The following is a 24,752-nucleotide window of genomic DNA, read 5'->3' as shown; positions in this document are numbered from 1 at the left end:
ACTATAATATGATCCAACAATTTCCCTTCTGGGTATTTATGTGAAGAATATGCAAACATTAATTCGAAAATATATTGCATATCGATGTTCATTGCATTATTTACAATAGCCAAGATATGGAAACAACCTAAGTGTCCATTGATGGATAAATGGATAAAGAAGATGTTGTATTTATATACAATTGAATATTATTCAGTTATAAAAAAAGGTGAAGTCCTGCTATTTGTTACAGTATGGACCTTCGGGGTATTATGCTAAGTGAAATAAGTCAGATGGAAAAAGACAGATACTGTGTGATTTCACTCATCCTATATAATAAAAGCCTAATATGCTAAGTGTCCGGTCGACTGGTCGGCCATTCAACCAATCAAAGTGTAATATGCTAAGGCCACTACAACCGCTCACTATGACAGCAGTGACCATCGGGGCAGATGCTCCGACCAGTAGGTTAGCTTGCTGCTGGAGTCCAGCTGATTGGGACTGAGCAAGATGGCCGGACACACCCTGGAGCCCTCCCACAGCCTTCCCTGGCTGGCCAACCTCCCGCATCCCTCCCTGGCCCCAATTGTGCACCGGTGGGTTCCCTCGGCCTGGCCTGCACCCTCTCACAATCCGGTGCCCCTCAGGGGATGGTGGAGAGCCAGTTTTGGCCCGATCCCACAGGCCAGGCCAAGGTACCCCACTGGTGCATGAATTTGTGCACTGCACTTCTAGCCTATATAATAAAAGCCTAAACAACCGTTATGGCGAACGACTAGAATGACCGGTCACTATGATGTACACTGACCACCAGGGGGCAGATGCTCAATGCAGGAGCTGACCCCTGGTGGTCAGTGTGCTCCCACAGGGGGAGCACTGCTCAGCCAGAAGCTGGGCTCACGGCTGGTGAGTGCAGCTGCCAAGGCAGGAGCCTCTCCCAACTCCGCGGCAGTAGGCACAGTGGGCCAGGATGAACGTGAACGGCACCCAGCCCTGAATCGGGTTCCTCCCTGGCTGCCTGCCACTTCACACACTGCTACATCCCCCAAGGGGTCCCGGACTGCAAGACATTGCAGGCTGGGCTGAGGGAACCTCCTCCCCCCTCCTCCCCACAGTGCATGGATTTCGTGCACCGGGCCTCTAGTGTGGAATATAAAAACAAAACAAACAAGAAAACAAAAACAAATTCATAGAGGCAAACAACAGGTTGGTGGTTATTAGAGGGAAAGAGGGGTGACAGAGGATTAAAAGGGTAAAGGGTGTCAATTGTATGGTAACATGGAAACTAGATTTTTGATGGTACACATGATGCAGTATATACAGATGTTCAATTATAATGTTGCACACCTGAAACATACAATGTTATAAGCCAATGCTAGCTAAAAAAAAATACAGATATACTATTTTCTCTTCAATCGTGGAAGGACGGGACCTATTTTTATTTCTCTTACTTATGATGAGATTTCTGATTATTACATTTCTCATTCAGGGCATGCTGCTCGGAACAGAGCAGTGGGACCATCTCTTATAGTAAAGTAATGTAGTGCTAGGTTGGCACTTTGAAAAATAGGTTCTAACTCTCTTCTAATATTGCATTCACAAAGCATAGAACAAACGCTCTGCATCAGTGGAAAGGTAGGAATTCATGTGTGCCCTCTGTTTTCTTAACCATCCAAGTCTGTTCCTAGGAATGGAAGATGTGTCTCAATTCTGCCAGGTGGGGTGGAAGTCCAGGCTCTTCACATGGTCCCCACTGACACCATGGGAAGGGGGTTTTACTACCCAGTGGAGACAACCGTCCTGACTCCCTACTCAGTCTTTTTTGATTGTTTGTTTTAGCATTTAGACCCTTAATTTTACATTATAGAAAGATAATGTAAACATAAAGTTTAACATAAAGTTTATACATCATATATTATTTATGTCCATAGTTAAAAAGAAAATAAGAAGAAATCTAATTGATTAAAAAAAATTTAAACATCACATATTGAATCCTATTCTTCTGATTATTTTTCAACTTAGAGCCACTGACAGAAGTGATTTCAATACAATAGCACCTCAGTGCCACCAAAAACATTGATGATGGATGCAGTGTGTGTGTGTGTGTGTGTGTGTGTGTGTGTTTAAGTGCTCTACTGACAGCCACATTATAAGTTTGATTGATGCTGGTCCTTTCCTATTTGACTGCTCATAGTTATGCTGTCTCCTCCATTGAATGACAGGTAGCTGGAAGGTAAGGGTTGCTCTTTGAAGTCAGCAGAATGCAACACATGCATTGATTGCACTAGTCTCTTATTGCTTTGAAAATTTTTCCATTTATTTGGAGGAATTGGCAATTTATCCCACCTTGAGTTGCATTGCTTGGTGTGGAGAGAGAATTCTTCAGCACCTTGCAACATCAGCACCACCTGGAATCTCTGGCCCCAACCCAGGCTCGCTGCATCAGAATCCTCTTGTTTAACAAGACCCGAGGTGATTCAAGTTCGAGAAAAATTATTGCAGCTTTATCCCTTTGTAGGACGCTGTTTCTAATTGCTGTAATGTTCTTGGTTGCTCCTTCTGGACTCCGGCCTGGCAGTCCCTCCTGGCCGTGGGCCTGTCTCCTCAGCTGCCCCAGGTGGGCACCTCACACCTGGTTTTCAACACCAGCTTCTCCTGTGTTGCCTGCACCGCAGCGTCCAGCTCCTCCTGGCCGCACTGCAGCTCATCCCCAGGCCCTGGCAGCATGGCCCCCGGGGGTGAGGACACACTAGGTGGGCTGGAGGAGACACCTGCTCTGCCCAGGGTGGTGGGTCTCTGCCCAGCTTCCTCTGACATCATCTTGGCCATAGGGTGGGCCTGGCAAAGGTGAAAGTCGAGGCTCCCCAAGCAGCCTTTGCTTGCAGGGGCTGGGGCAGGACAACTTGCTGTGCTGTCTTGCTGCGGTAGAGTGGTTATTTTCTAAAAGTTCTCTGTCTTGCTAGGCTGAGCCTTTCTAAGACCTTTGGATATAGAAAGCAAGCTTCTGTTGGGGCTTTTTTGGTCTGCGCTCATCGGCACATTTCAGGGTTGGTGGCTTTTCCAGCACCGAGTCTGGGGCATCTGAGGCAGAAAGAAAACCCAGAGAACACACTGCCATGTTGTTCTTGGGGCCCTGAGGTCCTGTGTCAGTCTGCCTCCTTCTCTATACCTTTAAGAGCCTCTTATATTTTATATGTCATGGCCAGTGCTTCTAGTTGTACGTAGTGGGAAGAATTGCTCTGGAACAAGGCTTGACTTGCTTTTCACTCAACATTGTGCTTTTAAACTGTACTTATAATGGCACATTTAGAATGATTTATTTATCCAATTAACTCCTGTATAGTATTCCATTGTATGACTAAACCTAAATTTACTTACCTATTCCCCCAGTGACGGACATGTATGTTATTTCAAACATCTTTGTTGTAACAGAGCTTCATTGAATATCCTTCCTTGCACCTGTCTCCTGCGTGCACATGAGTTTCTTTACACACCTACATGCAGCCCGGGCGAGCATAGAGTGGGCACATTTTCAGCTTTACCAGGTATTTCCAAATTTTTACTCTCCCACCGCTTCTTTGCCAGGTATTGTTAGACCTTTTTATTTCTGTCTGTCTGATGTGTGTGAAGTGGTATTTAATTGTTTTACTTTGTATGTCTCTAATCCTAGTCTACTGGTCTTTAGATTTCTTCTCTGAATTGCTTGTTCATATCCTTTGCTGAGTCCTGGCTCAGGCTGTCATCAGCTATGTGATATGGAGTAAGTTATCTAAATTCTCTGTGTCTGTTTCCTCATCCATGGGATGAAAAGTGTATAATAGGATTACTATATAACTGCAGGGTGATTATTAGAATGCAGTGCCTTCATGTATGTTGAAAACTGTGCTTCATGTATAGTAAGCACTGTGTAACTAATTATTATTCATTCATAGAACATGTATTAATTTTTATATGGATGTAAATTCCTCATTTATTCTCTTATAAATATGTTCTCTCTGACTGTGACTTGTCCGTAAACTTAGTTTATAGCATATTTGATCAGACAGAAGTTTCAAATTTTTATAATAGTATATATCAATATCTTCCCCAATAATTTCTGCTATCTTTTTAAAGAAATCATCTTTCCCCCAAATAATGAAGTAGTTCTGCATTCTTTCTGCAGTTGTCTTAAAATGTTGACTTTCACTTTTAGATATTTAATCTCCCTGGCATTTATTTGTATCTGGTGTGAGGAGATAGAAAGCTGAGTTAGGCCAAGACCGCAGGTGCTGGTTATGGGCATGAGGACTGGTGAGGGCGATGACCTGCACTCAGCTCGGTTTCATTCTCTGTCATTTACTTGGGAGCCAGTCAATGACCAGGACAAAGGATCACAGGAAGTTAAGGGCATTCATACAATAAAACAGCTCTCCCAAATTTCCTTTGTGGTCATGGAAGTGCATCTGATATTTGGGGTCTCAGCAGGCCCAGGAGAGGAAAGTGCCAGAGGCTGCAGAATCAAGACAGCCTGCCTTTTACATTATCTTGGAGGTTGAGAGGGCCCAGGAGAGTCACATCAAAACGTAAGATAGCACTGTGATCTCATAAAGATATTGGTACAACTCTGCCTTCCTTTCCATTTCTAATGTGATTTTGGTGCCAGGAGATGTCACAATTCTCCCAGCTCCATGAATTGACTAGTCTTTCCCTGAAACCGGTAACATCTCCCACACAAAAGACCTCCTAAAGGCCAAGATCTCTCTGAATACAGTAGCTAACATCATCCACGTGAAAAACACATCTGCAAATGTTGGCCATTTTGCTTTTGCTTTGTAAAGTCCGAATGCTTCAGAGCTGACGTTAAAGCAAATGACACATTTGCTTGCAGTGACACATTCCAGTGTTTAAAGATTCATAACACAACGCGGAGCCTTTCTCTCCAGATGCCTAATGGTATGCCATGGACTCCGCACTTGGAAGTGTGCCTTCTGGTAAATACGGTGGGGTCAGATGTAACAGCTGGGTAGTTATAATGGCAGGAAATCTGTAGCCTGTTCACAGTCGGAACCTGGGTCCATCCATAAATTGATCGGCAAACTCTCCAAAAAGAAAATTACTAACATGGGAAGTGGAGGAGTAAATGTGCAGTCACAGTCCAGTTTTATTTCCTGTGAACGGATTGCTTCCTCAGTAGTGGGCAATGTGTTCTCAGTGCCAGGCGAAGCTCACGCCCCCGTAGGGTCATGATGGGTAATAAAAACACAGAGTCCTGAGGAAGAGTTTAAGGATGGCCCCAGAATAAAAAGTGAAATGAGCTTGTGACATCTGACTAATAGAGAGATGGAGGGTTGTGAGAATTATTCACAGTGGGTCATAAAATGAGAATGCCAAGAGGTCAACAGAAGGGGCAGCCAGCAACGCTGGGGGGTTGTTTGCACACGGCTTCTCTAAATGACACATTCTAGTCATCAAAGCCTCAAAACTTCCCAGCCACCAGGGCTGCAGGGCAAGTGCACAAATGGTATTTTTACACACGCAGATGGCTGTGCGCACATCACAGAAACATTAGCAGCTGTGACGGAGCCGGGCTGTGGCACAGATCGCCCAGGACATCCTATACGGCTTCTGGGAAGTCCTCTATTATTTTTGGCAGGAGATTTATCTTTGTCAGTGTGATACTGTGATTTATAAGAAATATACATTTGGTCTTTTTCCACAGTTTCTGGCTCACAGCTCTAAAACCCTTGGAATTTTCTAAGTGATGAGAGCGTAATGATGAGGTGTCTTTGGTTGTGTTAATAAGGTGACTTTTGGAAAATATCTAAGGTTGGGGGCTGGTTGTCAGGGGAGGGTTGGAACTTTAAGTCCCACCAGCCTTCCCCGCCCCCACCTCCATGGAGGGTAAAGGGGCTGGAGGTTGAATCAGTGGACAATGCCACTGATTTAATCAACCTTGGCTAGATAATGAAGCCTCCATAAAAACCCAAGAGGACAGGGTTTGGAGAGCTTCCAGACTGGTGAACACGTGGAGATGTGGGGAGAGTGGTGCACCTGGAGAGGGCATGGGGTCTCTGAGTCCATTCCCCTTACCTGCCCTATGCATCTCCTCCATCTGGCTGTTCCTGAGATATATCCTTTTATAATAAACCAGTGAGATAGAAAGTTCTGAGTTCTGTGAGCCATTCTAGCAAATTAATCAAACCCAAGGAGCTGATTGTGTGAACCTGTGATTTACAACCACTAGGTCAGAAGTACAGAAAACAACCTGGACTTGTGATTTGCATTCTGAGTTGGAGAGGGTTGTTGGCACCTCCAGTTTGTAGCCAGTCAGTCAGAAGCCCAAGTAACAAAATGGGTTTGTGATTAGCATCTGAAGTGGAGGGTGGTCTTGTGGGACTGAGTTGTTTACTTGTGGAATCTGATTCTATTTCCGGGTAGATAGTGTCAGAATTGAGTTGAAATCTCAATCATCCTGCTGTGGTCTGAGAATTGCTTGTTGATGTGGGGAAGCCTACACACACACACACACACACACACACACTGGAACTGGGTCCAGGAACACTTTTCAGTCAGTATTTTTCCAGAACTAATCTATATATATAAAACCCTAATATGCAAATAGACCAAATGGCAGAACAACCAAACAACTGAACAACTGGTTGCTATGACATGCGCTGACCACCAGGGGGTGCGCCCGGGATATGGCAGGCATTGGCCGCGGCAGGATGGTGAGCAGGTGAGCAGGGGCACCAGAATAAGGCAGGGTGCCAGTCACTGTCATCGGGACGAGCCTCTGGTGATTAGTGAAAATTCTTTGCTCCCGCATGCTGTGGTCCCACCCAGCACTTGCACCTGCCGCCAGCCCTGCTTGCACCTGCAGCCGGCGCTGGAGCCACCGCTCACACCCACTGCTGGCACCCGGCGCCGGTCCTGATCGCTCGGCGCTGTTAGCAGGTGCGAGTGGCAGCTGCCGGCCCATATCGCCCCTGAAGGCTTCTCCACCTCCCCCTGGCCCTGAGGAGCAATTGGGGCAGTAGCCATCACTCGCACTTGCTACTGTGGCAGGTGAGTGGGGCCGGCGCTGTCAATGCATCAACGCGTGGGAGGGGCGGAGGGAGCGGGGCTGCTGGCAGACAGGGGACTAGGGTCCACGGCAGGAGGGGCTGGGTGAGGGCATGGAGGATGGGCTGAGACCCGCCCCTGTGCCCACCTCAGCGTAGCGGCCCACAGTACCTTTCAAGGTGCACGAATACATGCACTGAGCCTCTAGTATAAAAATAACTTTGAGTGTCCTGAGCATCCCTAAGGTGATGGAAAAGGAAAGTCCAGGACCAGGCTGGCTAGAGGCAGAGGCAGGAAGAGCCTAAATGAACTGAGAATGCACTCTTGAGTGAAGAGAAATTGCCTAGTTCTGCTTGAACTGAGATTCTGAACCTGGTGCTCTTGAACCCATGGTAGGGCTTCTTAAACTCAGATTACAGCAGAACCCCTGGGGAGCTTGTTTACAATGCAGATTTTTTTTGTGCATCACACTCAGCAATCCTGATTCAGAGAGTTTGGAATGGGGCCCACAACCTGCATTTTCATATGCACCCCAGGTGTTTCTCTTTTTTAAACGTTTTTTGATATGTTTATTGATTTTAGACAGAGGAAGGGAGAGAGAACGAGAAAGAGCTAGAGAGAGAAAAACATCGATGTGAGAGAGAAAGATTGATTGGTTGCCTTTCATACTCATCCCAATTAGGGACCAAACCCACAACCTAGGTATATGCCCTGACCAGGAATTGAACCCACGACCTTTCGGTGGAATACACTCCAACCAACTGAGCCACACCAGCCAGGGCCACTTCAGGTATTTCTGAAGTGTGTAGTCTGATGACTACATTCAGAGGAACCCTCTCCTGAGAGTGGGTGGTTGTCTCTGATGTAGGTTCATGAAAAGGGATTGTGGAAACAGCTATGTGCCAGAACCTCTGAAAAGGTGTGAAAACCAGGCATTCAGATATGTCTGTGAATTTTTCAGAGATGAGAATCCATAGCTTTCCTCACATACTCAGAAGGATCCATGTCCCCTCAGAACTTACAAACCATGATAACACGTGGTCCCCACAAAGCTAATATCTCTATTTCCACCTCCAGCCTCAGATGGCTCCCCAGAACCCATCCAGCATCTCACAGAAGTATGAACACATTTGGCACTGAGAAAGTTCTGGCTGGAAAGAATGGCTTGGGTCTCTGACTTTATCATCATTATGTTGGGAAAGTTACTCAAAAGATACATCAGGTGGATAGGCAGCTCATTTCTGCAAAGATAGCAGTGCAGTGGCCAATGGTTCCCAAAGACAGCCCAAGGAGCATGAAGCTCCCCTGGGAGCTGGTCCTCCTCAGTCAGTGCCCAGGAAATGACTCTCAGAAGTGGGCCAAGTCTCTGTCAAAGGTCTAACTAGAAAGAGGAGGCTCTTCAGTTCCAGTGCCCCCTCCAGAACTTCTTGAGCTTCTAGAATATTTTTCTCCTGTCCCTTGGGCTGTGCAAAACTGTGAAGAATAGCCGACAATTGCAAAGAGTGTCCCCAATGACCATGCTCACCTTAACTCTGAGCTTAGCCAGGTTTTTTCATTTCCCACATAGCTTCTCAAGCATTTATTACCATTAATTTACATAATTTATTCTTCAAACTCTTTGCTTTAATAAAAGAACCATAGGTCTTAGTTTATTATCATTATTTTACCTTTGCACAATGAGAGATAACCCTCTTCTGACTTAGAGAGCAGACTCACAATGCAAGTGCCTTTTAGAAAACATCCCAAACAGAAGGTGACCAGAGCAGCACATTTTTAAATAAGACCAATTAGGATTGTGCCTTCCTGTGCACTGCAGGCTATTCCCACAAACCTTGGCAGCAATCTCTGAAGTTCAGGTGTTTTGTGAATCCTGTATTAGAACCAGCACTGACAAGCATAGTTAAACTAGAGGCCCGGTGCACCAAATTCATGCACTCGGGGGGTCTCTCAGCCCGGCCTGCACCCTCTCACAGTCCGGGAGCCCTCGGGGGATGTCTGACTGACGGCTTAGGCCTGCTCCCTGTGGGGAGCAGGGAGTGGGGAGTTGGGAGCAAGCCTAAGCCAGCAGTCAGACAGCCCTAGCACTGCCACGGAGGCAGGAGAGGCTCTCGCCACTGCCACTGCGCTGGCCAGCCATGAGCCCAGCTTCTGGCTGAGCAGTGCTTCCCCTATGGGAGCACACTGACCAACAGGGGGCATCTCCTGCATTGAGCATCTGCCCCCTGGTGGTCAGTGTGTGTCATAGCGACCAGTCCTTCCAGCGTTTGGTTGATTTGCATATTACCCTTTTATTATATAGGATGATGTAAACATTTCTTTGTGTTTTTTGTTTTGTTTCCGTTAGATAAGGAGGGATATAGTTTCTTCTTAACTCACTGATATATCTCTTACCAGCAATTACAGGAATCCATTGTTTCAAGGCCTAGATTCTGTTACTAAGCACTGCGAGGAATAAAGCATGAATGCTTTGGTAAAATATTTTAAAACTTAAAATAGAGCAGGAAAAAGTGAAAGAGAATTGACCAAATTGAATATGGTGTGAGAGGTTATGCATGAAATCCCTGCTTCTAGCCTCGGGCCAGGCAATTTAGCCTCTTCTTTACACAGGTCATGTGATCTGGCTCCGATTCCTTCCCACTACCTCCTGGCCTGGGTGTGCCTTCACCTCCCTCTCCCCTGTTTCAGAGGCAGAAGACCCATCCCTCCTCTTGGCTTGTGATTATTTCCCTTCTATTACTCTATCACTTTGGCTCCTCAGTTTCCTATCTCCCTATTCCCACCAGTTCCTCTCCTCTACCTGCCTACGTGCTCAAGTCTCCCTCACTCTTAATTTATGATAAAGTGTCATTGTCTCAAGCCCCTCCACCTTCTGTCCTTGAAAGGATGGTCTGTATTTGCCTCCCCTGGAGTCTCCCTGTCTGCCACCCTCACCCCAGTGCCTGCTGATGTTGCTCCCTGAAGACATGCTGACTGCTAACTCCACTCCACTCCGCAGACCTCTCCCCACAATTCCTTCTCCAATCCCTTTTCCGCCTCTGTTCCTTCCCTGCACTAAGCATTGCTATTCCCCAAGGTCTGGTCACTGGTCTCACGTTCCTTCACTCCATTCATTCTCACAAAGTGAGTGACCTCGTCTTCTCCAGTGATTTCAGCCACCGCACATATGGCCCTAATGATTAAATCTACACACGTGACCTGAGTCTCTTCCAGCTGCAGCCTGAATACCGCCATATGTAGCCTCTGCAGGAATGAATCCAACAGGCCAACCCACTCTCTTCCCTGCACACCTGCACCATCTCAGTCCAGTCAGCCACTCTACACTCTGCACTGCAGGCCTGACCCCTTGGAGGCCTCTCCAGCTCCTTCTTTTCCTTCAGCCTCCAGACAATCATCCCGACTCCTGCCAGTTCTCCAGTTAAAATGTCTGAGTCCACCCCCTCCTTTCCATTCCTGGTGCCACTACCTTGGGTCTGGCCCTCCCTGTTTTTCACCTGCAGATGCCTCCTAACAGATTTCCCATTTCAGGTCTCGCTTCTCACCTAAGCTTCTCTCAGGAGCCACAGCTGGGTCAGATCCCAACACCCCCTGCTCCAAATCTTGATGACTTCCTGATATTTGCACAGTACACCCCCAACTCCTAAATGGATATCAGGCTCTTCAAATGCTAGTGTGACTCTAAGCAGTGTGCTCCTCTCACTTTTCACTTCCCTTCCCCTCAGAATGAGGCCCAGTTCTACATCAGAGGATAACCAGGAGTGGTGGGCAGTTGTGTTTGCAGATGGAAAGAGTAAGCTTATAGAAGGACACCACTCATTTGCTACTCTCTACAGGGCTTCGAACTGACAACCTGTTTTCATGAAGTGCTTCATTCTGATTCCCTAACATCTTTGTCTGAGACAAAGACTAAGACTTAGTCCAAACAACCTTCCAAAAGATACCACAACTCTCTCTCTTCCCACTCCAGCTATTAGCCTGTCCCCAACCAGGAAACACTAAACTTCACTTTTCTCTGCTGCTTTTGCACCTTTGTGCCTTTCATATCACTATTCCCCCTCCTCTGCCTGCTCTGCTTGGCAAACTCCCATGTGTTCTTAAAACCAGAATATTGAGCCAGTTTCAGGGTAGAGCCTTCCCTGTTCCTTCCCCTGCAGTGGGTGCCTCTTTTATAGCACTCCTCACATGCTATCATAGGGATTTATTGATGTGTCTGTCTTTCCTGCTATACTCCTTGAGCTCAGGGATTGTGTCTAATTAATCTTCCTACCCCTGTTGCCTGACATATAATATCAGCTCAATAAATGTTGTTTAAAGAATTGAATGCATGAGTGAGTGAGTGAATGAATGAATGGATGACTATCATTTTTTCTGAGTGCTATGGAAGAGCAGTAGGACTAGAAACACATCTCCTATCCTCCTAAGGGTTAAAGGTACTACTATCTGATGCAAAGTGAATACTTAGGAAACTCCTTAAGATGACAAGGTAGTGGAATTGACAAATAAATGGTGAGGCTGAGAGGAGGAGGCACTGTTTCAGGTACTCCACATCCAAGCAAGAGTCGTCCTTTCTTTCCCAATCTGGTAACCTCCTCCTCCTTCAGTTCTTGATTCAGCAGGCTAGAAGGACTCATGTACCTGCTCACAGCAAACTAACTCATTCCATCTCCCCACCCTAGTCACCTGGCCAGAGGCTGTGGCTGGGGAAGCCACTGGAACCAGTGCTATTCTTTATTTCTGTTTTTATAGTTACTACTAGAGGCCCGATGCACAAAATTCATGTAAGGGGCTCGGCCCTCACAGCCCCAGTTGCCTTGCAGCCCTGTGGCCCCACAGCCCTGCCCACTGGTTATTCCGGAAAGTCATTCCGGAAGGTCGTTGCACTGCCATCCCATCTAATTAGTATATTAGCTCTCTATTATATAGGATACCTTTTCTCATGCTGTTGAGCATCTTTACCATCATTATTCTGAACTCTATATCAGATAAATTTCTTATCTCCATTTCATTTATCTCTTCTTCTGGAGAATTCTCTTGTTTTTTCCTATGTTTACTGTTTCTTTGTCTCCTCATTTTGGCTGCCTATTTGAGTTTGTGACTCTGTATTAAATAAATCTGCCACATCTCTCAATCTCTGGTGCAGGACAGTGTCAAACACTGTTTCTGACTAATTAGGTCAGGCAGAGACTCAAATCCTCCAGAGGCCACCTTTGCCTACAGACTAATAAGATTCCATCTTGAATTGCCCTCAGGCAATCATCCAAGGGTGTGGCAAGAGTTTTTTCAACAGGGTGGGGCAATTGCCTCTGCCTGAAAGCTAATTGTTATTCTCAGTCTCTTAATGGGTCTCAGAAACTTCACACCATGGGGCAAAGTGTTTTCCAATAGGGTGGGTCAGCTGTCTTCCCCCCACAGGCAAAGCCACCTGTAAAGCAATTGTCTGCATGAGAAAGATGACCTCTGCAGTGTGAGGGAATGACTCAGCACAGGAAACAGCGGTCTCTGCTTTCTGAGCTCTAACCCCAGAGCCCCCAATCCTGGCTTCTGCTCACACAGCTTCAGTCCACTCTGCCCTCCCTTTGCTGGAGCACAAGGTGAGTGGCTCCACAGGGAATTTTGTGCATTGGCCTTTTAAGAGGGTGCCTGAATTTTCAACCATCTCTCCCTGGCCAACAACATCCTCACTGCTTTTCACAGCCAGATGTTATGTGGATACCCTTCTCAGTTTTGGTACTCTCTACTGGGGGCCTCAGCTTGGGGATTAAACCATAGAGTTCTCAGTGGCAACCCCCCACAGCTGAGATATCTCTCTGGAATTTCAGTTGCTGCCTGTGGGAGCCCAGCCAGCCCTTTTGTACCTCTGCCCCAGTCTCTATGCAGTTTCTACTTTCCGTCCTTGGTTATCAGGGTTCTCTCCAGTGAGTCTTCCATTGATTATTCAGGAAGTTTTTCTGTATTTTAGTTGTAATTTCATTGTGGTCCTGGGAGCATGTATGTGCAGCATCCACTTGTTCCACCACCATTTTTAATCCTTAAACTCTTATTTTAATTGGTCCCTATGAAACTTTCTCATTCGAGTGTGTTCTTACATAGAACTCCATTTGATATAAGCAATTTTCTTTTCTATTGATTGCCATCCCTACTTACTCCTTTTTGCTTGCTAAATTACTAACCTTCACCTGTACTCTTCCACTACTTAGTCTCTCTTTCCAAACACTAGTGATAACTCTTCTCTCTTACTCTTTTATTTTTATTGTCTAAATTTTCACATATCTCTCCTTTTTCCCCGATTGACCCCCCCCTCCCCAGCCATTCCCACCCCGGGAAGCCCCCACCACCCCAGTGTCTGTGTCCATTGTCTTCTCTCTTACTCTTAAGTGTTTTCCTTTCAGTACCTCTGAATCTTTCCCTGTGTTTGCTACAGATTCTTTTCTGACTTCTCTATGTCTGTGCTTCAAATAGAGTCTTTATATTTTCATTTAATCATGGCCACAACACTTTTATTTGTAATAGCTCAAACTGGGAGCAACCCAAACGTTGCACCAAGAAGTGACTGAGAAAACAAACTGTGATCCATACATGCAATGCAATACTCTTCAGCAATAAAAATGAATGAATGATTAAAAACGCCAACAACTTAGATCTGTTTGATTATGCTGAATAAAGAATTCAAATTTAAAAAAAGAGTACATACTTAAGTTTCCATTTATATAAAATTCTAGAAAATGCAGCAATAATGACAGACCCCAGATCAGTGGCAGGTGAAGGGGAGGGAGAGATTACAAAGGAGCAAGAGAAACTTCGGGGGAGGGGGGTGGATATGTTTGTTTGTATTGAATCACCATGTATACTTTTGTTAAAATTACTCAAATTACACAGTTCAAATACTTACAAGTAACCACAACAAAAGTGTAAATAAATTGTCCTGGAAGGAGGCTAGAAGTGCAAAATGGTAAAAGGTGACATTATCCAGAGGTTAGCAACTGCAGAAAGTCCCACCTACCCATGATGTTGGAGGAGCATAAGGAAAACTGGTGTTCACGGAGCCCATGTTCCTTGGCCACTAAGACTAATGGGGTCCTGCTAGGGCTGCTGTTTCAGTTACAATCTCTGCTTCTATTAGGGAGGCTGGGAGCATGCACTCTCTCTATCCTCTAGAACCTGGGGAGTGAGAAGGTGTGTATAGATGCTGCTGCTAGAGCTAGAACCCCTAAGTGTTGCTTCCGCTGGACCCAATGCAGGAAAAAATAAATGGCTCTCCCTTCTATCTTTCAGACTCCTCTTCCATTGACAGAAGGCAACTGGGAAGAAAGTTTATTTTGTAGGTTTCCAGTTCTCTGTGATCGGAGGGGAATTAGGAAAGGTATTTATGAAGCTGAAGACTAGTGGACAAGTAACGGGCACAACTCTTGACAAAGGAAAGTATAAAATACGCAGAGGCATGGTTCTGCCATATCATGGATCTTGTCTGTTAGCACATCCTGGTTCTCCTGAGTTACATGGCTCTCCCGCCCCCTGAAACTACTAAATAGCAAAAAAGGGTGTATTCAAGTGGGTGGGGACAGTGTTAGCAGATGGGTGAGGTTGGCCTTTTCTGTCACCAAACAGTTTTTTAGGGGATTTGCCAGCCAGCCTCTGAAATAAACCTATTACTACTTTCTATGAAATCCTGCTACATAGATAGATGCCCTCAAGCATTAATTCTTGTACCTGTAAAGTAAATCATAATTTACTTTAGACTCAGAAGGTTCTTGAAGAACATTGGGTACCACAAGAACTCAGGGAATTATACTTTGAACACTGAAACTTACCATTGATTTTGAAATTTCATTTTGTATATCCTACAGATTAAAGTTCAGTTCCTTGAAAGCCTGCTGAGTTTTATCATAATAATAACTTGTAAAGCGGAAGCTAATTTAATGAGGGAAGGAGAAGGAATTTTAGTGTAATTCTCTGGCGTTTGCTTCTGTTTCAAATGGTGTGGAAAGTTCACATAGTGAGTTCATTTATTTTTTTAAAATTGTACCTCATTAAATTGGCTTGGCACTGACAAGCCCACTGGTCACAAGCTTTTCAATAATTCCTAACAAATAAAGCACTTCGGAGAAATAAATGTAATTTTAAAAGAGACGAATTGATCTTTCACATATATAAGTTCAGGTCTTTACATATGTTAATCTATTTACTGATAATATTGTTTGGAGCTTATTATATTTTTGAATTTAATTTTGGTTATACAATTAATTCACAATTAGTCAATGCAAAAATTCAGAAGTACAGGTAATGCAAAAGGTTTTTATGAGCCCCTCATAATCCATTACTCTAGAACCAGTGCTATTTGTGTGTGGTGTGTAGCATCCCACCCTTTTTCTTTGCATTTACCTCCATAGGTACTTATGGAATTACATGTGCTATTTTGAATAAACTTGTATGTAAATGGAGGTTGGTAGATTGCAAGATTGGCCTTATCAGTTTTTGGCTCCTCTCTTTGACAGATGGAGTTATTTTCCCTACCCCTTGAATCTGGTTAGCCATGTGACTTGCTTTGACCAATAGAATGCAGAAGTGGTGTTGTACCAGTTCCAAACATAGCACTCAGAGACCTCCTAGCTTCTACTCTCACTGTCTTAGAACCTTGAAACCAGCAGGAGAACAAGCCTGGACGAGTCACCTAAAGAATGAGAGACTAAATGGGAAAAGGCCCCAGACACCCAGTGTGTTTACCAGATGAACACAAGCGGCTAAATGAGTGCAGCTAATTAGTTGAGCCCAGCCCAAACCATAAATACTGGCAAATCGAGCCCAGCCCAAATTACTGACCTGCAAAAATTTTAGCTAAATAAATTATTGATTTAAAGAACTAAGCTTTAAAGGCTTTTGTTATGAACAGAAGCAAACTGATGCTAGACCAATATGGTGTGGAGTTTTATAACTTCTTTTCTGTACTCATTATGTTAGGAGGAGTTTAACTTTTCAATAGATCTTCTTCTTTTTAAAAAATCCTCACCCGAGGACATGCTTATTCATTTTAGAGAGAGGGAAAGGGGGAAGAGAGAGAGAGAGAGAGAGAGAGAGAGAGAGAGAGAGAGAGAATGATGAGAGAGGAATATCATCAATTGGCTGCCTCCTGCACGCCCCATTCTGAGGATGGAGCCCACAAACCTGGCATGTGCCCTGACCAGGAATTGAACCGGCAAGCTCTTGGTTCCTGGGTCAATGCTCAACCGCTGAGCCACACCAGCTGGGCAGTATTTTATAGTTTTTAAAGCTAGTTACATTTTCTAATACATTTTATAATTCATTTCTATTTGTGTCTAAGAAAATTATTCCTGAAAATAGTTTTCTCTAAATCTGGCCACAGTAAACTCTTTTGTATTCTAATAATTTACCAGTTGATTCCTTTGGATTTTTTTGGGTAGATAATCATATCTTTGGAATGAGAATTTCTAATGTTTACTTTTTATTTCATTATTTTATTGTATTTATTGAATCCGCTAAAATCCCCTGTATTTGCATTAGTCTGCCCAAGCTGCCATGACAAAAGAGCACAGGCTGGGTGGCTTAACCAACAGAAATTTATTTTCTCACTAGAGGCCCAATGCATGAAAATTCGTGCAAGAGTAGACCTTCCTTTCCCCAGCTGCTGGCACTGGCTTCCCTCTGGCACCTGGACCCGGGCTTCCCTCCTCTGGCCACCCGCGGGCACCCAGGACCTGGGCTGGCTTCCCTCTGGCCCCGGCTTTGTCAGGAAGGACATCCAGAAGATGTCTGGTCTGATTAGCATATTGCCCTTTTATTGTCTATAATAGTTTGGAGTCTGGAAGCGCAAGATCAAGGTGCCAGCAAGATTGATTCTGGTGAGACTTCTCTCCTTAGCCTTCAGACAGTGCCTTCTCGCCGTGTCCTCTCTGAGCCTTTTCTCTTTGTGCGTGGAGAGAGAAAGAGAACTCTGGTATTTCTTCCTTTTCTTAGAAATCAGTCATAACAGATTAGGGTCTCATCCTTGTGTCTGATTTAACCTTAATTACCTCATCTCTAAATACATGGGGGTCAGGGCTCCAGCATATGAATTTGGGGTGGGAGACACAATTCCATCTATAGTAATGTTGAATTCAGATTTTTTATTGCTTGTTTCCTTTTTCCTATTTCTGAAATAGCATTAAAAATAACATTTTTTTAGCATATTAGTTCTATATTATATAAGATTATATATGATATTTTTAGAGCAGTTTTAGTTCTACAGAAAAATGATCAGAAATTACAGAGTTCCCACCTACTCCCCTATTATTTACATCTTTATTAGTGTGGTGCATTTGTTAAAATGGACAATCCAGTATCAACACATTAACTCAAGTCCATAGTTTATGTTGGGGTTCACTTTTTGAGATGTATATACTATGGGTTTTGAAAATGTATAATGATGTGTATCCACTATTACTGTATCATACATAGTAATTTCACTGCCCTAAAATTCCACTGAGCTCCACCTCTTCATCCTTCCTCACCTCCCTCCCCCGCGCCCCGTCCCACCACAGCCCCCCAAATCCTTGGCAACCAGCGATCTGTATGCTGTCTCCATAGGCTTCCAGAAGGTCCTGTATTTGGACTCATCCAGTAGGTGGCCTTCTCAGATTGGCTTCTCTCACTCGGCAGTGCGCATGTAAGGCCCCTCTGTAAAAATAACATTTTGATTTTTTAAAATCCTGAATATATGAGAAATAATGTGAGCAAAATATGCAAAGAAAACAAAATAAATTTGATATAAATCAGAGTTATCACAGAGGTTTATTTGAGAAAGGTATGTTTGGGTATAGATCACCCAGTTCACTGGTATACACAGACCAATGTCCAAAAAGTGCTTGGTGATTGACATTTAGTAGAACTGCCACAACCTTTGTTATTATATGTGTGTTCTGTGTCTAAAATGTCCAGAAGTAGTTGTATTTAATACCATATTGCTAAGTGGTTTATGTTCAAAAAGCATTTATTCCTTCCTTCATTCATTCAGTAAAGACTTGTTCCTAGGCAGTGGGCATATTTTAAAGACTTTGGGTTATTCTCCTTGAACAAAAGCGAGAAATCCTATAATAAATAGAAATCTCTATTTCTCACTGGTTCAAAGAAGTAGGCAAAATATTATGGCTATAAAGTAGTTCATACCAGTAATTCCCACTCTTATGAATTAGAAATTTGGGGGCAAAATTCATAGTTTAAGTCATAAACATTCTGTGTTGAGCAGCTCCTAATCAAAATTATTTTTTAAATCTTCATTCATTTAAAAATTACATAATATGACAGGTAAATTATTAACATGTTTTAGGCATATTGTAAGTATTCAACAGTTGTTAGTTAGTCCATAAAAGAGAAAAACTTAAAGATATGCATGATGAAAAAATCCAAACATTTATTTAATATAGGCCATGTCTGTTTCCTCTTTTGTAAACAATACCAGACTTCATTTTTTTATCTTCTTTCTTTTTAAAAAATATGTTTTTATTGATTTCAGAGAGAGGAAAAGAGAGGGGAAGAAAGATAGAAACATCAGTGATGAGAGAGAATCATTGATTGGCTGCTTCCTGCACACTCCCACAACCCAGACATGTTGTTTGACCGGGAATGGAACCATGATCTCCTGGTTCATGGGTTGATGCTCAACCACTGAGCCACACCAGCCCGGTTGTCTTCTTTCTGTCCCATATCTAAACTTTTTAAAAATTTTTTATTGATTGATTTTTAGAGAGAGACAAACAGAGAGAGACAGAGAAACATCAATTTGTTGTTCCACTTATTTATGCATTCATTGGTTGATTCTTATTTGTGCCCTGGCCAGGGATTGAACCCTCAACCTTGGTGTATCAGGACAATGCTCTGACCAACTGAGCTACCCAACCAGAGCCTTAATTTTTCTATAATGATCATAAATTTCGTGTGCAAGTTTTAAAAACAACGTTTGTTTAAATTAGGGGTGGGGAACATCTGGATATGGCCCACAAAATCATTTGGTCTGGCCCTGCCAAGGCATTAGGGGTGAGTTAACTAAATGTTTGACCAAATATAGCAGGCTAATTTTTAAGTTGATAATTTTGTATGGCCCACAAATGATGTTATAAAAATCCAAATGGCCCCTGTCATAAAATAGATTCCCACCCCTGTGTTAAATAGTCTTTGAAATTTTTTTAAATCTAATTCACTACAGAAGAATAACATTTTACAAGTAAGTACTTTATCAGGCCTCTAGAAATATAGGGTGGGACAAAAGCTGGCTTACAGTTGTGAGTACACAAAACACAGAATTTATTATTATATTGCTAGAGGCCTGATGCACGAAATTCATGCAAGAGTATGCCTTCCTTCCCCCGGCTGCTGGCACTGGCTTCCCTCTGGCACCCGGGACCCAGGCTTCCCTCACAGCTCTGGCTTCATCCAGGAGGACATTCAGTCTAATTAGCATATTATGCTTTTATTGCTATAGATTATTTATTAATTATTGTATTATTTTCCATACAAACAACTGTAAAACTACTTTTGCCCCACTGTGTATTGCATAGCTTCTCAAATGAAAACATATTTTAAAGATATTTTTTATTTTTATTTTTTTCAGTTTTTTTATTTCAAGAAAAACAATTTTAAATATAACAATGTTACATGCAATAAACCTTAATATTTCAAGAAAAATGATCTTAAATATCATAATGGTATATGCAATAAACATTAATATCTCAAGAAAAACTATTTTAAATATGATAATGTTACATGCAATAAACACCAATTATTCAAAAAAATGATCTTACATATAATTTTTCCCATCTGGCTCTATTTTTGTTCATCAGTTTATGTTGTTCATTATATTCCACCAATGAGTGAGATCATATGATATTTATCTTTCTCTGACTGGCTTATTTTGCTTAGCATGATGCTTTTAAAGCCTATTTTGTCGAATATGATTATTGGTACTCCAGCTTTTTTTTCTTTTCAATTTGCATGGAAAATTTTTTCCATCCCTTCACTTTCATCCTGTGTGTGTCTTTTGTTTTGAGGTGGGTCTCTTGTAGACAGCATATAATTGGGTCATTTTTTTTTTTCCATTCAGCTACTCTACACCTTTTGATTGGAGCATTTAATCCATTTACATTTAGGGTTATTATCGAGAGGTACTTATTTATAGCCATTTTAATTCTTTATGGCGAGGTTTCTCTCTGTGTTTCTTCTTCTCATCAATCCCTTACAGCAATCCCTTTAACATTTCTTGTAATGCTGGCTTTGTGGTGATGAACTCCTTTAGTTGTTGTTTGTTTGTTTGTTTGTTTTTTGTTTTTGTCTGGGAAGCTCTTTATTTGACCATCTATTTTGAATGATAGCCTTGCTGGATATAGTAATCTTGTTCTCAGATCCTTGCTTTCCATTACCTTGAGTACTTCATGCCATTCCCTTCTGGCCTGTAGAGTTTCTGATGAGAAATCAGGTGTCAGCCTTATGGGAACTCCTTTGTAGGCAACAGTTTTCTTTTCTCTTGCTGCCTTTGAAATTCCCTTTTTGTCTTTAATTTTTGGCATTTTAATTGTTTTGTGTCCTAACATGTGGTCTGGGCATGGGTCTGTTTGGGCTCTTCTTGTTTGGGGTTCTCTGTGCCTCCTGAACTTGTGTAACATTTTCCTTTACCAGGTTAGGGAAATTTTCTACCATTATTTCTTCAAACACCTTCTCTATTCCTTTCTCCCTTTCTGCCTCTTCTGGCACACCTACTATTCTAATATTGTTACGTTTCACGTTGTCCCCAGCTCCCTTAAGCTGTCCTCCTGTTTTTTAATTGTTTTTTCTTTTTGGTTCTCTGATTGTGTGATATTTTCAACTCTGTCTTCTAATTCACTGATTTGATCCTCAGCTTCCCCTAATCTGCTGTGTATTCCGTCCAATGTGTTCTTTATTTGTGTTATGTCATTCTTTATCTCAGACTGTTCTTTTTTTCATAGTTACTATATCTTTTTTCAAACTGTTGAGCATTTTTACCATCATTACTCTGAACTCTGTTTCAGATAGCTTTCTTATCTCTGCTTCATTTATCTCTTCTTCTGGAGAATTCTCTAGTTCTTTCATTTGGGAGTTGTTTCCTCATTTTGGTTGTCTATTTGGTTGTGACTATATGTTTTAGGTAAATCCTCTACACCTCTCAGTCTCTAGTGCAGGACAGTGTTAGAGGCTGTTTCTGACTAACTGGATGGCAAAGACTCAAAGCCTCCAGAGACTGCCTCCAGAGTCAGACTAATAGGATTCTGACTTGAATTGCCTCCAGGCAATTGTCCTTAAGTGTGGTGAGAGTTTTTTCAACAGGGTGGGGCATTTGCTTCTGCTAATTGTTACTTTTAATCTCTTAAGTGGCCTCAGGGCAATGTATTTTCAATAGGTTGTGTCGACTGTTTTCCCCCCAGGCAAGGCAAATGTCTATGTGGGAAAGATGTCTTCTGCTGTGTGAGGGAATGAGTTAGCCTAGGACACTTGGAATGTCTGCCTTCTGAGCTCATTCCCCCAAGTCCCCAGACCTGGGTTCTGCTCTCACAGCTCTAGTCCACTTCACCCTCCCTCTGCCAGAGCACAAGGTGGGTGGCTCCACAGGGAATGTTTGTGCATTGGCCCTTTAAGAGGGTGCCCGTACTTTCAGCTGCCACTCCCTGGCAGACAGCACCCCACTGCTTTTCACAGCTAGATGTTATGTGGGTACCCTCCTCAGTTTGGTGCTCTCTGCTGGGGAGTCCTGCTTGGGGATTAGATCCCAGAGTTCTCAGTGGCACCCCCCCCCCTCCCAACAGCTGAGATACCTCTCTGGGACTTCAGTTGCTGTCTGTGGGTGCCCGCCCAGCCCTTTCATGCCTCCACCCCTCTTACCAGTCTCTATGCCAGCTCCACCTTCAGTCCTTGGGTATCAGGGTTCTCTCCTGTGAGTTTTCCCTTGATTATTCAGGAAGCCTTTCTGTATTTCAGTTGTAATTCCAGCTTGTTCCTGGGAGCATGTCCATGCAGCATCCTCCTACTCTGCTGCCATTTTTAATCTCCCATATCTATTCTTAAGGGGACTCTTTTTAGAAAACAACAACAACAACAACAACAGCACCTACCTATTATCCCACACTCTTAAAGACATGGCTGCATCCTTGGGTCCAAATTCCTCATCTGCATTCTTGATGGGTTGGTGACCTTGGCAAGTTCCTTCATCTTTCCAAGGCTCAGTTTCCCCATTAATAAAATTAGCCTAATACTCTAGTCCTTATGGATTTTCTGTGAGAATTACGTGAAATAACCTATGTGAAGTGTCTAAAACAGACAAAATCTTAGTAGGTGGAGTATTATTATGATAGTTAAACATTGTCATGTTTTCTTGAATACTGACTTAACAGGTCATATTTAACTTGCTTATATAAATGAATCTGGAGAAACCTTCAAGAGTCTGATTTCCAACCATGATTTCTTTAAAAGAACCTTACATAATTGAACTTTTTAGTTTCTTGTTATAGGCTGGACTCCAAATTTTGTTCTCAGATGCACCAAAGACTACAAAACATCCTTTGTTAGTGATGGAAAAGAAACAGCTTCCTCAGGAACAAGACTTGATCATGCAAGAGTTTATAGATTTATGTCCAGATCTTTGATTTAAAAAAGAGAAAAGCCTTTCTTGAGAGTCAGTAATGTTTCTCAAACCAGTATAGAATAACAATTATGATTCCCCACTTTTTGTTTTTATTGCTGGATTTAAAAGGATGACTCTCTACAATGCCAACACCAGGAGGATATTATTTCCCAAATAAGAGCCCAGCATGACATTTATGAGAAAGCCGGGGTCCTCCTGCGCAAAGCTGATTGGTGCTTAGCCAATGGGCTCCAGGCATTACTGGACTTATCAGACACAGAGCAGAGGGCTGCCTGTACCTGCTGAACTTCAGAAAACGCTCACATCTTGTCCGAGCAGGACACATCTGTGGCCATCAAAGAGCAACCAGATTTTAAAGATGAAGTATCTTCCCCAATTCCCTTCCATCTTGGCCATCTATTGCTTCTGCCTGCTACAGCATCCCTCCTCAGGTAAGGGGACCCCTTCATCAGACCCTGGCTGGCCTGAGCTCTAAGACAGACTGAGATGCTCCTGATCCTTCTGGAGGGAGGCAAACTTTATTCCCCCACCTGCCCCTATTTCCACCCTTTCAATTTCTGGCTTCTCGTTTGTCTCTAACCTCTTAGAGTGGGTGGACAGAGCTAGATATCACAGCCTTTTACTAAAGCAGGCAACTTTCCCTCGTTGAACGGTCTCACACAGCTCCTGCCGCTGTCCTGAGGATGTGCCCGCTGAGCCTGCGAGGCATACGACTTGGGGAAATCCCAACTTCTTAGCCATTTGTGCTCCCAGAATTCTGAACAGAACTAGAGACTGTAGAATTGAGATTACAGACCGGAGACTGGGGCAGTTGGAGAGGGGTGGGGTAGGAGTGCGCACAGGAAAAGGGAATCTTTTCATAGCCTTGTGGGCTCCCAGCGGCGGTCCCACAGCTTCCAGGTTGAGGCGTTGTCCGAGGTGCTGACTGGAGTCGCTTCATTAACTTCCTAGAACCAGTGGTTTGTAGGGAACCAGTGCGTTTGTATGGGGTCGGTAGTCTGAATCCATTACCCATCTCAGGTAACCCTCCGTATGGTGCAGGGAAGGATGTGGTGGCAGAACAGCTGGGTTGTAAACACAAACTGTTTAGAGTTTTGATTTAGGGGAGTAGAAATCTTTGAAAATATATGTAAACAGAAAATATATTTCAAACAGCATGTGTGTTTTTTAATCATGTCGTATAATCACAAAACCTAAGTATTTCAAGGAACTGTGAAAGTCATTTGATTAGCCTCTCATGGAGAACAGGGATTTCCTCTATGATTTTCCTATGTGATTACTTTCAGTAAAACCCAATGCACAACCAACCTGAGATAGCCAGTAGCTGCCTCCTTTGGGCTCCAATAGAATATTGTTTCTATTACACTTTTGTAAATTTGTTGTCTTTTATATATCTGTTTATATTTATATTCACCTCCTTCATTTTTCTATTTGACTTCATGTTCCCTGAGGATATGGTCCCTATGGTCTTTGTGGTTGTATTGTTAACACAGAACTGATTAATAACTCTTTATAGGACTGGTTTGAATTAATTTGCATTTTTGAATGGCACCAACCATCAAGAACTTCTTTACACTAAACTGAAATCTGATCACATGTAACTTCTAACCATTAACCCTAGCTCTTTCCTTTGGGGATGTACAGAATAAGTCTACTAACTCTTAGGACAGTTCTCAATATATTTGGAGGTAGTTAACATATGCTTCCTAATTTTTCCCTTTGTCAAAGAAAACTATGTTTGGCTCATTTTATTCTACCACACATCTTACTATTTCAACTAGGACTATTATCTTTCAAGGTTTGGACACTATTATTTGAATATAGCACAAGATTGCCTTAGTTTTTAGCCTTTTCTTGACTCATAGAGAGATTTCAGGGAGCAAAATATCAATTTTCATTTAAAAATATATTTTCTACTCTTGGGCCAGATATTTCTTTTCTCACATTTAAAAATCTAAGTTCAGAGTTTTGTATTTATCCCACTTAATTTCAGCTGGTTAGTTTTGACCTATTTAGTTGATTCTTCCCATTGCAGTATTAGCTATTCCTCCAAGTGTTGTATCACGTGAAAATGGGACAAAGACTTCATTTAGGTCAG

The 24,752-nt window shown here is 42.9% G+C and overlaps 1 protein-coding gene across 1 annotated transcript in view; it reads left to right on the top strand.

Annotated features, from left to right (window-relative positions):
• Window positions 1-24,752, top strand: part of NMS (neuromedin S) — a 55,481-nt gene that overhangs the window by 20,724 nt on the left and 10,005 nt on the right. The window contains exon 3 of the mRNA XM_005860477.2: window positions 22,763-23,085. Within this exon, the coding sequence (XP_005860539.1) occupies window positions 22,878-23,085 (208 nt within the window). The 5' untranslated portion in view covers window positions 22,763-22,877. The remainder of the gene's footprint in view (window positions 1-22,762; window positions 23,086-24,752) is intronic.

The sequence above is a fragment of the Myotis brandtii genome, unplaced genomic scaffold, assembly GCF_000412655.1.
Source record: "Myotis brandtii unplaced genomic scaffold, ASM41265v1 scaffold1347, whole genome shotgun sequence".
In the NCBI taxonomy this organism is placed as follows: Eukaryota; Metazoa; Chordata; class Mammalia; order Chiroptera; family Vespertilionidae; genus Myotis; species Myotis brandtii.
This window is presented reverse-complemented; position numbering and strand designations above follow the sequence as displayed.